At 41.8% G+C, this 14077-nt stretch overlaps 2 protein-coding genes across 2 annotated transcripts in view; one reads left to right on the top strand and one right to left on the bottom strand.

Moving 5' to 3' along the window:
• NMNAT2 (nicotinamide nucleotide adenylyltransferase 2) overlaps window positions 1–14077 on the bottom strand; it is a 113455-nt gene that overhangs the window by 4941 nt on the left and 94437 nt on the right. Inside the window, exon 11 of the transcript XR_012086584.2 lies at window positions 2824–2903. The gene's annotated coding sequence lies outside the window, so the exon portion shown is untranslated. The remainder of the gene's footprint in view (window positions 1–2823; window positions 2904–14077) is intronic.
• LAMC2 (laminin subunit gamma 2) overlaps window positions 1–14077 on the top strand; it is a 64196-nt gene that overhangs the window by 45673 nt on the left and 4446 nt on the right. Inside the window, exons 13-20 of the mRNA XM_020815380.3 lie at window positions 4234–4390; window positions 5653–5858; window positions 6140–6219; window positions 8378–8515; window positions 11909–12053; window positions 12241–12390; window positions 12754–12868; window positions 13744–13943. Of these exons, the coding sequence (XP_020671039.3) occupies window positions 4234–4390; window positions 5653–5858; window positions 6140–6219; window positions 8378–8515; window positions 11909–12053; window positions 12241–12390; window positions 12754–12868; window positions 13744–13943 (1191 nt within the window). The remainder of the gene's footprint in view (window positions 1–4233; window positions 4391–5652; window positions 5859–6139; window positions 6220–8377; window positions 8516–11908; window positions 12054–12240; window positions 12391–12753; window positions 12869–13743; window positions 13944–14077) is intronic.

Here is a 14077-nt window from a genome sequence, read left to right as displayed (position 1 = left end):
AGAGGGGAATTGTCTTGTTTTGTTTCAGTGGTGGCTGAAATTTGTTCTGTCTGGGTTGACATTTCTTTTGTTCACTTTCTGACGGTGTGATCTCCTGATCCAATGCAAAAGGGTGTTTGCAGGGGTGGCAGATCTCCTCAGCCAAGATTCCTTAGCCTTCATGCTGTTTCTTTAAAAAAAAAGTTTAACCTCAACGCTGGGATGAAGTTTCTCTTGGGCACTGGAGAAGGAATGAGTGGCAAACTCCACAGGGACATTTGCACCATCAGAGGCTTTCACATATGTCAAACTGATTCAAAGTAAATCAATTTGACATCCAAGTTAAAATAGACTACCCTCTGGTGGAAGAGTAAAATACTTTGCCTCTGATCAAAATACTGTAATATGATTCCTTGTCAAAACAATCCATGCTTTCATGCGCATTGTGTAGTCATCTTTTTAAAAATTGATTTAAAACATGCTAACCCCAATTCAAATACATTTTCCCTCATATAACCACACCCTTAGGTTTACCCCCAGTTTCTCCTGTTGTCTCAGTACAATTATACATTAATATGGTTCACTTGAAACAATGCTACTTCAAATTGTGCTTTACAAACATAGTAGTATTAACTACAGTAAAGAGTTCAAGTATAATGCTAAATTGTGGTTAATTCAAATCAGAAGCAAAACTTTGATTTTCTTCCTTGCAACTATGCGGGAGGAGGAAGATTAAGGAGCAAAGTGAATGAAGCCGTATTAGGCCTATTCCTATCATTAATAAATCACAGTTCACAATTCCACACCCAATGAGGAATCTTTTATTCACCAGCTTTGACACCTTTGTAGTTATGTTCACTGAGTTAGCTGTCTTAAGTTTTCTTTTGCTCCCCCCCCAAATCATTAAATGGGGAAAATAAATAAATAACCGCTTTGCCACTCAATTAAAAAACATTAAGTGGATTAATGTATAATTGACTCAAATCTGCATAGAGACAAGAGCAAGAGTTCAGAGGAAAACATCTTCCTTTTCTTAAGTTGGGGGCACGTACTTCATAGCAGGCTTCATCTTAATAGAAGCATTGCATATTCTGTGATGGAATACCCTTGCTAAAACAGTGTTGTTTCTCTTTTTTTATTGTTTTATTATTTTATTATTTAAACTACAACATAAACATAAACATAAAATCCGCCCAGAGACCTTTGGGTAGTGTGGGCGGCATATAAAATAAATAAATAAATAAAATAATAATGAAATGCACAAACCAAAATACAAATCAACTATGTTCCCCACCACCACAGTCAGGACCTCTTGCAGTAATCCTCTTCCTCTATCTTTATTCTTCTTCTTCCTTTATTGTCCTCTTCTCCAGAACTGCATTGGTTCCTGATTTGGAGCTTTCCCTTTTCCTCTTGTTAGCACATATTCAAGATATCTGCCCCATATATCATAACATTTATTCTTTTTTAATCTCTCCTTTCTTAATCTTTAAGTTACAAGTTATCATTTATAGCAATGTTCCATATTTCATTATTCCATTATTCCATTTGAAATTCAGACTTTGATTTCCAATTCCTAGCTATTATTAATCTGGCTGCTGTTACTAAATTGGTAATAAACTCTCTAGTCATCATATTGCATTCCACATTCTCAAAAATTGATAACAGAGCTATCTCAGGATTAAATTCTATATCTTTTTCACATATGTCATTTAATTGTGGCGCAGTGGTTAAACCGCTGTACTGCAGCTAAAACTGTGCTCACGACCTGGGGTTCAATTCCCAGGTAGCTGGCTCAAGGTTGACTCAGCCTTCTATCCTTCCGAGGTCAATAAAATGAGTACCCAGGTCGCGGGGGGGGGGGAATGTGTAGCCTGCATAATTGACTTGTAAACCGCCCAGAGAGTGCTTGAAGTGCTATGAGGCGGTATATAAGCAGCACGCTTTGCTTTTTGCTTTAATTCTTTAGAGATTAGTTTCCAAAATCTTTGTATTTTCACATTCCCACCACATATGAAAGTATGTACCAATTTCCTTCTCACATTTCCAACAGACATTCAGATAACTAGCATTAATTTTATTCAATTTTATCGGTGTCAGATACCATTTTAAGCCCATTTTGAAAAAAAAAACTTTTCTTCTCAATGACATAAATCGTAAAACCCTCATTTTCCACATCTTCCTTCATTCTTCATTTATTCTTTTTCCTAAGTCTTGTTCCCACACTAACTTCAATCCTTCATTCTCAGTCTCTTCTTCTTCTAGATCTAGCAGGAATCTATAAATATTCCCACTGCACCATTTAGTGAATCAGTCATCTGAATATCTTCATATGATAATAGAAATTGTTCATACCTTGTATATTCTCTACCTTTGTTATACTTCTTTAACCATTCATTAGTCCATCTTTCTAATTACATATAATTCAACCATGATATATTCTTATTTTGAAGGATTTGTTTCATTTGATCTTTCAATCTCATTTTATACAACCAATATTTTAATCTAATCACTTTTTCCTTTAAATAATTCTGCATAGATTTTTATATTGGCAGGAAAATTCTCTATTTCAGTCACTGATCCTAATGGAGAGTTAAACGGACATAAATTCTTTTTATGCTTGTACCACATGTTTGACATTGTCCTTAAAAAGGGGTTAGTAATTTCCCTTATTTTGTATTTTTAATTATACAAAATAGATGTTTTTCAATATTAGCTTGTAGTTCTGATGATTCCATTTCCCACCAAATTAACCTTACTGGGTTATATACAATTTCTCCAATAAACCTCAACTGATTAGCCATGTAATTTTTTAAATATTTGGTATGCCTATGTGGTGTTTACCTTTGTGGCCCCTGCTTCTTTTTCCTCACAAAAGCTCACATCACGCTCTCTTCTCACAGCCACCAGTGGATTACTTCGATCTACAATTTAAATGATGTATGTCAGAACACTTGTCTTGTGAACAGAAACAGAACTTATTTATTGAAGTGAAGCAGATGGAATAATAACAGAAGTTTTTCAGATACACAATATACATAAGCAATTCATCAACAGTTCTCTTAGTACATAGTTCTTATCACTTGCAATATCATTACCACCTTCTCTATTTATGTTCCTAATCAGTTCTCTCTCTCTCTGACTAATCTTATCTCTCTAACCAGCCCTATCTGACTCCTCCTTCTTCCACCAAGCCTCATGTAGCTGCTGACTCTGCCTCTCCAGCCCTCTCATAAAGGTAAAGGTTCCCCTTGACAATTTTTGTCCAGTCGTGTTCAACTCTAGGGGGCAGTGCTCATCCCCGTTTCCAAGCCATAGAGCCAGCGTTTGTCCGAAGACAATCTTCCATGGTCACATGGCCAGTGCGACTTAGACACGGAACACTGTTACCTTCCCACCGAGGTGGTCCCTATTTATCTACTTGTATTTGCATGCTTTCGAACCGCTAGGTTGGCGGGAGCTGGGACAAGTGACGGGCGCTCACTCCGTCTTGTGGATTCGATCTTACAACTGCTGGTCTTCTGACCCTGCAGCACAGGCCTCTGCAGTTCATGCAAATTAGCTCATGATTATGAATAGCATGAGTGACATGGACAATCGCCAAAGCCTATTCTTCATTTTTTTGTTGTTTTGTACCAATACTTTTTATTTATTCTGGCTTTCTTCCTTTCATTACAGTATCGATTGATCATTCCTTGCCAAAGTTTAAAATCATTTTCTGTTAACTGTACTGGTTACATTCTGAATACAATTTTTTTGTAGAATCTTCATTTTTATCAGCACAATCAGTGCTGTTTCTCTAAATAGGACAAATACTTAATATGCTTTCTGTTCTTTTGTTTAATTAATCAGGGTTTTTTAATCACCCCAGAGGTTTTCACTGGGTTAGCAACTGGACAGTAAAATATTATAGCCCTTATAAATGGATAATTCAGTTTTTAAAAATAGATTTTTCTGATTCCAGAAGAAGAATTCGGCTGCTGAAGTTAAGCCAGCCTGGCCTCTTTAAGGTATTCGAATGGGAGACCTTCTCAGATTGAAATGTGAACTGCCCTATGTTCTTTGGAGGAAGAGAAAAGTATCAGTGTGATAAATAATTGGCAATGTGAAGCTACCTAAATATCAGCTTCAAAATCAGTTAAGCCTCACACTTCGGGTTCCTTGGCTCTGGAGCTGCTGGGCCAAATCCCGGATGGCCTTTTTTGTATGGCTTAGACATGGTTTGCTGACATAGATGTCTTGTCTTGTTTTCAGGTCGATCAGTACCTCCAACAACTACGGGGACTTGAAATGCTCCTCCATCAGATAGACAGTGGTGGAAAGCCAGAAGGTAATGCAGAACTGGAAAGGAAGCTGCAAGAAGCTAAGGAGATGCTCCAGCAATTCCTGAGAGAAGCCCAAAGTTTACAAGGTAACCTGAGCTTTTCAGATCCATTTGGGACAAGGCTAGAGGCAGGAAGCAGAGGAAGAAAAGGAAGTGATTGCAACCATAGTGCCTTCTTGCCACTAGAAAAGATGGAATTGGTTTTAAGCCAGTTTCAATGAACAGGGGAAAAGCAACTTATTCCTGCAGGTATTATTGAGGTGGCTCTTGGAACCCCAGAACATGCCAGATGGGCGGGATATAAATTGAACAAATAAATAAACAAACAAACCCCACACTCTTCCTTTTCCCACTGTCTTTCGGCCCTGCCCCTTGTTTAAAGTAGCACATGTGTTATATAGAACTCAGAAGTAACAACGTTCCATGCTGTGACTGTTCTTCTTTAAATAACAAGTGTTCTCTTTAATGCAGACTTCTATTTCTAGGTCTCCCATGTACAGTACTGTGTATAGATCTTTCAACTTAGGGTATGATCATATAGGGATTTGTCCCACTTTCTGGTCTGCTGTCAGGACAGGCCGGTTCGCTCCTTTTGCCAGTGATCAGATAGTGTCATTGCTAGAGCAAACCAGCCTGTCCCCAGTGCATTCTTACCTGCACACCTCCTCTCCTCCTCTGTGGTGAAGCAGAGAAAGGAAGAAGTTTTGTATGTGTGTGTGTTTTTTTAAAAGTCTATTAGGACAGTGCTCATGAAGAGGAGGATTTTGTTTTCAATTTTAATATGGTCACTTGAGGTGCACACGCCATGTGCACGCAAAGATCACACCAGATTGCCTACAAGACCTCCGACTTTATTTAGCCTGCTCCGGCCTGCTCCAACTGAGCCATGTAGACAAGCCCTAAGACTTGCACAGTGTGCCGACATGTCTGTTGCTTTGTTTTGATATAACCACGGCCTAACGAACCTTGATTGTTATCAGCATTGTGGCACATGAGAAGAGGAAGCTTATGGCTAACCCTAATTTTCACCCTAGCCTTTCTGTCCCTGGTTGTTGATTCTTCTGTGTTATTCTCCAGATTAGATACTTAGTTAAAAAAAATCCTACTGGAAATTTGCACTAATTCTCACCCTCATTGCATGCAGAAGGAATTTTTGCTCAGGCCATATATAAATGGAAGGCTATTCTCTCTTTTTCTAAGTCAGAACTTCCTGCAGATTGTATAATACATGTTCGTGTCTTATGGTGGTCCATCTCTAGTAATACAACTAGCTAATTCCCTTTAAAATTAAGCTGTTTAGTTCTAGACTAATGAAAACTTTTTTTCCTTGCCCCTGTCTCCCTACCCAGCATCTGACAGGGCCTTGGCAAGCCGCCTGTCCAAGATGAAAGTTCAGGAATTTAGCTACCAGAGTCGCTTGGATGAGATTGATGAGACAACCAACAGGCTGCAGTCCTTGGGCGGTCGGTACCAGACCCAGGTGCAAGACGCCAGGAGGCTGGTTGAGAGAGCTCGCGTGGATTTGGAACAAAGCCAGGGAAAGCTGGGAGGCATGGCAAGTATCTTCCATTGTGTGGGATGAATTTTTAAAAGACGTTTTGCATGTCAGTAGGATTTTAACTCCCTTCTCATAAATCAGTGGATGAGAAAGGCCATATCATTTCTGTTGTTCTAGAACTTGTAAAATGTGGGTCCTGAGCTGGTATATGCCCTTGTATGCATCTGAATGACTGACCCAGGTAGAGCACTGAAAAAATCTAGGTACATGACAAAAGGTGTAGAATTCTAGACCACAACTCAGTGTGTATATCCTGATGGTTCTCTTTTCTTACTTAGATTATTCCATCTCCAGACATCCCTGGAAGTTCAAACAGTTTTCTAATCCTGGCCCAAGAAGCCATGACATTAGCAAATAGGTGAGTTGATCATTGCTTTCATTAGGTTGCTCCTAACATCATTTCTGTTACTTGGCCTAACTTTGAAAACACCACTACAGGGTGGAAGGTTGTGCTGTGGGGGGTCACTGGAAGAACAAAGCAGGAAATGATTTACAAATTATGGTAGTTTTCCTGTGCTTTTGGCCATGGAGACTGATTTCTAAGGTGCTTTGTGGCTCCTGGAGCTTTCCAGTTAGCATATTCTAACCATCTGGTAGCAGTGCCTTGTATTTTATTTCTTTGGTCCAAAATGTTTTTTCATGCCAGCAAACCTTTGGTTCCAACTGTAGATAAATTATAGCACTCAGTAACATCCAAATGTGTGCATCTGTAGTTTGTTTAAAGAGAGTATTAATCCATTGATTCAAACCTTGGCTTCTTCTGGAACCATCTTTAAACAAACCACGGTTTCTTGACTTTGGGCACTATCTCCTGCCCCCTACATATAACATGTTTGCATCTCGTTCATCTACTGCTGTTCATTCAGGCACAAGATTTTTAATCCCTCATTTTGTGGAATCATGAGATGTTGCACACTAATTCATACGAACAGTATGGGATGTATGCACACACAAACTCCCTTTCTCTCTTTGTGGTCTTTGTATGAGATTTTCAGTCAGTGAAAATGAGGTCAGTGAAAGTGAAGACTGGTCCTCATTAAAGGACTAAGAAGATGACTGCAGTTGAGAAACAGCCAATTATTTCTGTTGGGGAAGTGGGGGGGGGAATTTAAGTCCCAGAATTTCTCACTCAGTTCCTTTAATGATGGGCTGCCGGAACAGGAAAAAATAATATTGCTATAGCATCATGCTCAGTGTAATTTGGACTTTGAAGAAATATGCACTTGTTTCAATGCTCTGTCAGTGAAAAAGTTGGTCTTAATTCCCTTACCCTGTTTTGAGAAACAATATAAAGCAGACAGATGGCTGATTAGCTTTGGTTAGTTAGGTATCTGGATGTGCAGACAGAGGTCGGGAGTTTGATTCCTGATTCGAAGAAGAGCCAGGCTGTGTGCTCCTGAGCAAGGTACGTACACTGTCCCAGAGCACTTCATGGTGCTCACTCTGTAGAAAACCATGGAAAGAGCTGACCTGACAGCCAGCCTGTAATTATTAATATTATTTTACAAGGCGGAAGGTCAGATTACACTGCAGTAGTAGCTCAGTGAGTTGGTTACCTGGCTGTAGGGCCAGAGGTTAGATTTTGATTCCTCGCTGTGCCTCCCAGAAGACCCTTAGGTCAAGCTACACAGACCTAGAGGGCTCCCCAGACGAAGGGACGGGTAAACCACTTCTGAGTATTCTATACCTAGAAAATCCTGGAAAGGATTGCCATAAGTGTGAATTAACTTGACAGAACATCATCTTCATCACCATCAAATGTAAATAAGTTACAGGTACGATAGCACTGTATGCCCCACTAGCTATGAAATGCAGGCATTTCTTTACTGTAAAATCAAACCTTAGCTTCTGTGATATACCATCAGTTGTGGTTTAATCTGCAATATGTTCTGATGGCTAAACAAATAATCTGTCCTTTACAAAAAGAAAACAGAAAGGGGTAGGAATGACAATGGCACCTGCGTTCAAGCAGAGGGAGGTTTCAGCTTTTCACTGTTCCCCACCCACAAGCCCAGGCACCCAGGTATGGCCTTAAACCAGTGGTTCTTAACCTTGGGTTACTCAGGTGTTTTTGAACTGCAACTCCCAGAAACCTCAGCCAGCACAGCTGGTGGTGAAGGCTTCTGGGAGTTGCAGTCCAAAAACACCTGAGTAACCCAAGGTTAAGAACCACTGCCTTAAACCATGTTCCAGATAGTCCTCTGGCTGTCAGGAGTGGATACGGTTTCAGCATTAGTTATTGCACCAGGGAGGATGTTGTGGGGGGTGAGGAAGCCTGTCCCAGTGTGCAGCTTTGTGAGGACCCAAGCTGTCGCAACCCTTCTTCTGGAAGTGAGCAAGCTTTGGAAAACCATGCCCAAGTAAGCAGCTATAATCTGAATGTCCTCAGCAACATTTTGCTTCAATGTTGGAGCATGGTCTTTGGTTTAAAGAGTAGGAGGGACAGTCACCATGCCGTCATCTCTCTCTCTTCCTTTCCTTGGCTCCCCTTCCTGAATTCTCCTTTTGCCTTTCAGGCACACACAGCTGGCCAACACCATTGAGCAAGCGGCCAGGGCAGCGGAAGATGCTTCTGAACAGGCGCTGGCCTTGCTGCAGTCCTCTGCGAATGGGAGGGGCAGCCTGGCAAACTCCATGCAAGGGCTCCAGAAAAAGTAGGTCCCCCAAAAGAGCGCGGCTTGGCAGGCATGGTCAATACTCCGGTTGTGGCCTTCCTCACCTTCAGTTACTCCACAGATTATCATCCTCATAAGTGCATGATGAGGATGATTAAAGCTGCACGCTGGTGTTGAGGTTGTTGTTCCTGTGTGTAGAGAGAGGGTTTGTTTCTGGAAAGGTGGACAGTGACAGACTGCATTCCTCAGTGATACGTCAGCCTCTTGTTGGGACGACTGGGTCATCCAGAGTCCAGGCGAAGGAGAGCAGCCTGCCTCAGCTCTCCCCTCTGCCTCAGGGACTGGATGGCAAGACTGGATGGCAATAAATTGCATCGGCCAAGGTCCCCTGAGGGGGCTGCTTGCTCAGAGACATCCTAAACTGGCACTGGGGAACAGCTCCTCTCCATATGTCTTTACGTCCCATTATTATATAAAAGAAGATGGCTGCAATGTATTTTTATAAGAGGAAGTCAAGGCCAACTTTGCTGCCTGTCATGAAATACAACAAGATAGCCTCTCCCGTTCCCTGTTTACCATTTAACTCATGTGGAAGTTGAACTGGTAACAAGAGAGTGTCCTCTACTTTCCTGAGGCAGGGGGCCAGCATAAGGGGCACAGGGCAGGTCCCATGGGCCGATATATATATACGTAGCTCTCACATCAAATGCCTCACTTCCATTCTCTACCCTCTTTATATTTGGGGTAGATTGGGACAGCTGATTCACTTTCCCTCATGGTGGCCTGGCCCTAGAGAAAGTTTAGCAGTGATGCCAGTGTGCACTGTTGGCTTGAGTAGACATCAGGAAGAGGCCAGCTGTTGCACTATGATGATCTTGTTTTTCCTCCACAATCAGGCTTCACCTTGTTAGGTGCGTAGCCCCAGCTGGGGTTCTAGGTGCGGAATGTTGAGAACTACACCTCATAGAGAGAGGGACAATTAGTATTAGACATTATTAGGAGTTCCCCACTGCACCTATTAGTGATTCTTTGGTGTAATCCAAAGGAATAACTGACAAATGTTTACATTGGGGTTAATAATTTAGATATTCCTGAGTAGAACATAATAACTAATTTATTCTCCAATCTCTGAAAGACTATCAGGAAAACATTGTAAATTATTAGATATGTTGAGATTAACAAATGGTATCTGATTAGACCAGCTAAGCAAGATGTTTTATAGAAAACATGCTGTTGCTTGTCAGCCATTGGAACTATTTTCATTACAGTAAAGTACTATTTACTTTATTATATTTTGTTATAAATAATTATAGGAACCCTTAGTTCTGATCATGGTTTTTGAATATTGAAAGCCCTTCATGTACATTTTGCTAATAATTTTTATAACAGTTCTGCAAGGTAGGTGAGTACTGACATGTTGTTTGTGAAGTGTAGCTGAAGTCAAACTAAGTCATTGGATGGATGCTACCCTGTATGCAAGGTTATGGCAGACTTCAGCTGAATGTGGACCAAGAACTCCCAGAAGTCCAAGATGGATTTTGAAGGGGCAGAAGAACTAGAGACCAAATTGCTAACATGCCCTGCATTATGGAGAAAGCCAGAGGGTTCCAGAAAAACAGGACAGGAAGCAACAGTTAGAACTGGATATGGAACAACTGATTGGTTCAAAATAGGGAAAGGAGTACGACAAGGCTGTATATTGTCTCCTTGCTTATTTAACGTATATGCAGAATACATCATGCGAAAGGCCAGACTAGAGGAATTCCAAGCCAGAATTAAGATTGTCGGAAGAAATATCAACCTCAGATATGCAGATGATACCACTCTGATGGCAGAAAGTGAGGAGGAATTAAAGAACCTCTTAATGAGGGTGAAAGAGGAGAGTGCAAAAAACGGTCTGAAGCTCAACATCAAAAAAAACCTAAGATCATGTCCAGTGGTCCTATCACTTCCTGGCAAATCAAAAGGGAAGATATTGAGGAAGTGACAGATTTTACTTTCTTGGGCTCCATGATCACTGCGGATGATGACAGCAACCACAAAATTAAAAGACACCTGCTTCTTGGGAGGAAAGTGATGACATACCTTGGGTAAAAGGTAAAGGTTCCCCTTGACAATTTTTTGTCCAGTCGTGTCCAACTCTAGGGGGCGGTGCTCATCCCCGTTTCCAAGCCATAGAGGCAGTGTTTGTCCGAAGACAATCTTCCGTGGTCACATGGCCAGTGCGACTACACACGGAACGCTGTTACCTTCCCACCGAGGTGGTCCCTATTTATCTACTTGCATTTGCATGCTTTCGAACCGCTAGGTTGGCGGGAGCTGGGACAAGCGATGGGTGCTCACTCCGTTGCGTGGATTCGATCTTACGACTGCTTGGTCTTCTGATCCTGCAGCACAGGCTTCTGCGTTTTAGCCCGCAGTGCCACCACATCCCTTGACAACATCTTAAAAAGCAGAGACATCATCCTGCTGACAAAGGTCCGCATAGTCAAAGCTATGGTTTTTCCAGTACGATGTATGGAAGTGAGAGCTGGACCACAAAGGAGGCTGACCGCCAAAGAATTGATGCTTTTGAATTGTGGTGCTGGAGGAGACTCTTGAGAATCCCCTGGACTGCAAGGAGAACAAACTTATCCATTCTAAAGGAAATCAACCCTGAGTGCTCACTGGAAGGACAGATCCTGAAGCTGAGGCTCCAATACTTTGGCCATCTCATGAGAAGAGAAGACTCCCTGGAAAAGATCTTGATGTTGGGAAAGTGTGAAGGCAAGAGGAGAAGGGGACTAAAGAGGATGAGATGGTTGGACAGTGTCATCAACACTACCAACATGAATTTGACCCAACTCCAGGAGGCAGAGGAAGACAGGAGGGCCTGGTGTGCTCTGGTCCATGGGGTCACGAAGAGTCGGACCCGACTTAATGACTAAACAACAACAACAACCCTGTATGTCCGTGGCAGAGATGAGACATCAGCCGGGGACCTCCTCGCTCATTGCTCCTACTCATCAACCACTATGTATAAAATGCATTCCCTCATAGTCCTTGTCCATGTCTTGGGCAGCCATTATAGAAAAGAACAAAAGCAGAGATACAGCAAAATCTGAAGCAGTACCTTATATGTACACTTTCTGTTCCATTGGATTGTGAAAATTGGTCTTCTGCAAGCTGCATCCGAGTGGTCATGGACATTTCCCCCCAGCTTAAGGAGAGAGCAATAGTACTGCTGAGGAAATGGCAAACCTTGGGATCCTGCACTACACAGTCTAGGATGGACCTTGGCAGTTTACCTGCAAGAATCATGGCATGTTTAGATGCCATGCCCAGTAATAGCCACAAGATAAAAGCGTGGCCTACTTTATAGAGATGCTGTGATGGGGAAAAAAGTTTGTCACATTTTAAGGATTGAATGTGGCCTTTTTTTCCCCCTCCCAGGTATGGTGAGATAAAGCTGCTGTCCACTGATCTGGAGGCTGATGCTGGCAGGTTGATGGCTGATGCTGACAAGACCTATCAAGGCAGCCAGTTGCTCATTGGCTTTCTAGCTCGTCTGCCAAAAGTTGACATAGCTCTCTTTCAGGTGAGGGGTGCCTTTGTGTCTGTGTGTTTCCAGATATTTTCAAGAACTTCCCTCTATTTTAATTATAATTTGCCTTCATCTTTCCAGTCAGGGATGAGGGAAAATGGGGAGAAACAGTCATTTGAGAATGAATGTGAGGGGCTCTAAACCAAACAGTGTTGTCCTCCCCCACCCCCTGATATTTTAGGAGGAGGCCAATCAGCTCCGGCAGAAGGCAGACTCTTTAACAAGCTTAGTGGACGTGTACATGACACAGTACCAACGCCTGCAAAGCAACACCAGGAATTGGGAGGCGGAGATGAAGGAGCTCTTGCTAAAAGGAGAAAATGATAGACTGGTGAAGTATATTCATACTAATGAAAATCATTCATGGATTTCTAAGTTAGTGTTATAAACGTGTTTTAAGATTTGCTTTTCTCCACGCAAGCATGCAACATCCACATTTTTAAAGATGTCAACCGTGACATTCTCTGGTACAGGATGTATTCCATGTCCTTCTGCAAAAAAACAAGCCGGACAAATCTGAAACCCGTTTAGCACACCAGAGATCAGGACATAGCATGGAAATGCCCCTCGATGGTCTTAGCTGAACTTGGCAAGCACTGAAGGAAAACTCACAGACACATTGCACAATTGTCTAAGATTTCTAGGAATAAAGCGGCAGTTTCATTTATTTCATTTGTTCCCATGTTTGGTGCAGGCATCTGTCCAACTGTTGTCTCGTGCTAATGTTGCCAAGAGTATGGCTGACCGGGCACTGAATGCTGGCAATGCTACCTTAGATGAAGTTGATAACATCTTGAAGAATCTGAGGGGTGAGTTGCTGAAAAGCAGGAATAGGGCAGGCTTGTGAATAAAAGGATAAATGGCTGTTTGGGGCCGTTGTGTTTATGATCTTCATTTGACAATTGTTGGGAATGAGGAGCAAATCCTACTCCACAGATTTCTCTCTCTCTCTCTCTCCTCTCCTTAGGCAAATGGCATGAGGCCAACTTCATTTTCTAGAAGCTAGTCAAAATATGTTCATTCCTGTAGGCATTTAGAGAGGCATTTAAAGACTCAATTGTGCTGGTCGTTATTAGACTGCTGTTATTCAAATGTTTGAAACTGGGTTTTATCTTTGATTACATTGTTGAATTTTAGTTAAAGGCATGCAAATACAATATTTTTCATAAATTTTATATACATGTTAAGTTCTTTTTTTAATGTTTATTTTTTTTTGTAACTTATGCTGATGTTCCACTGGGCTATTGGCAGGTTGAACTTTTCTATTTATATTATATGTTTTAAATCAGAGTTGCCTATTTCTGGATGGGCGTGGTAGAAACAGTGGTGTGTTTAAAAAAAATAACTTAAAAATCCTTTGTTCGAGCTCCCCCAAGATTTGCACAGAGCAAAGGTAGATTATCTGGTACGTGTGTTAAAAATTTTAAGTATATGACTAAACTACTTATTTCAGGATTCCATGCAATGGATCTATAGCAGTTAGTGGTGTTAGACTGATATAATAGTGCATTGCAGTTACACTCTGAACCAGAACTACTGAGACAATTGGAGACAGGCCACTGCTTTGTTGACTTCTGCACTTTCATCTCGGATTTCTTCTTGCTTCCCAATGGAGACATAGGAGAGCTCTCCATGCTGTTTTGGCTCCTGATTTAGATTGGTTTTCTCCCCCTTCTGCTTGTAGAGTTTGATCTTGAAGTTGGTAACAAGCAACTGAAAGCCACCGAGGCCATGCAAAGGCTTCCTGTCATCAGCAACACAGTTGCTAGTGCCACTGAAAAGACAAGACGTGCAGAATCAGCCCTGGGTGCTGCTGTAACAGAAGCAGAGGCAGCCCGGAGGATGGCTGGAGAAGCAAAGGAGATTGCTGGAGGCATCAATCAGGTATAGGGAAACTGAAAAGATGGTGTTGATGGAGCTTCGGGAAATGGAGGAGTTAATACACTTCAAGATGACTGGCAGAAGCCCACTTAGGCTTGGGCATTCTGACGTTGAACTTTTACCTTCCCCTACACTGG

The sequence above is a fragment of the Pogona vitticeps genome, chromosome 4, assembly GCF_051106095.1.
Source record: "Pogona vitticeps strain Pit_001003342236 chromosome 4, PviZW2.1, whole genome shotgun sequence".
NCBI lineage: Eukaryota > Metazoa > Chordata > Lepidosauria > Squamata > Agamidae > Pogona > Pogona vitticeps.
Note: the sequence above shows the minus strand (reverse complement) of the source record. Positions and strands in the feature narration are given on the sequence as shown.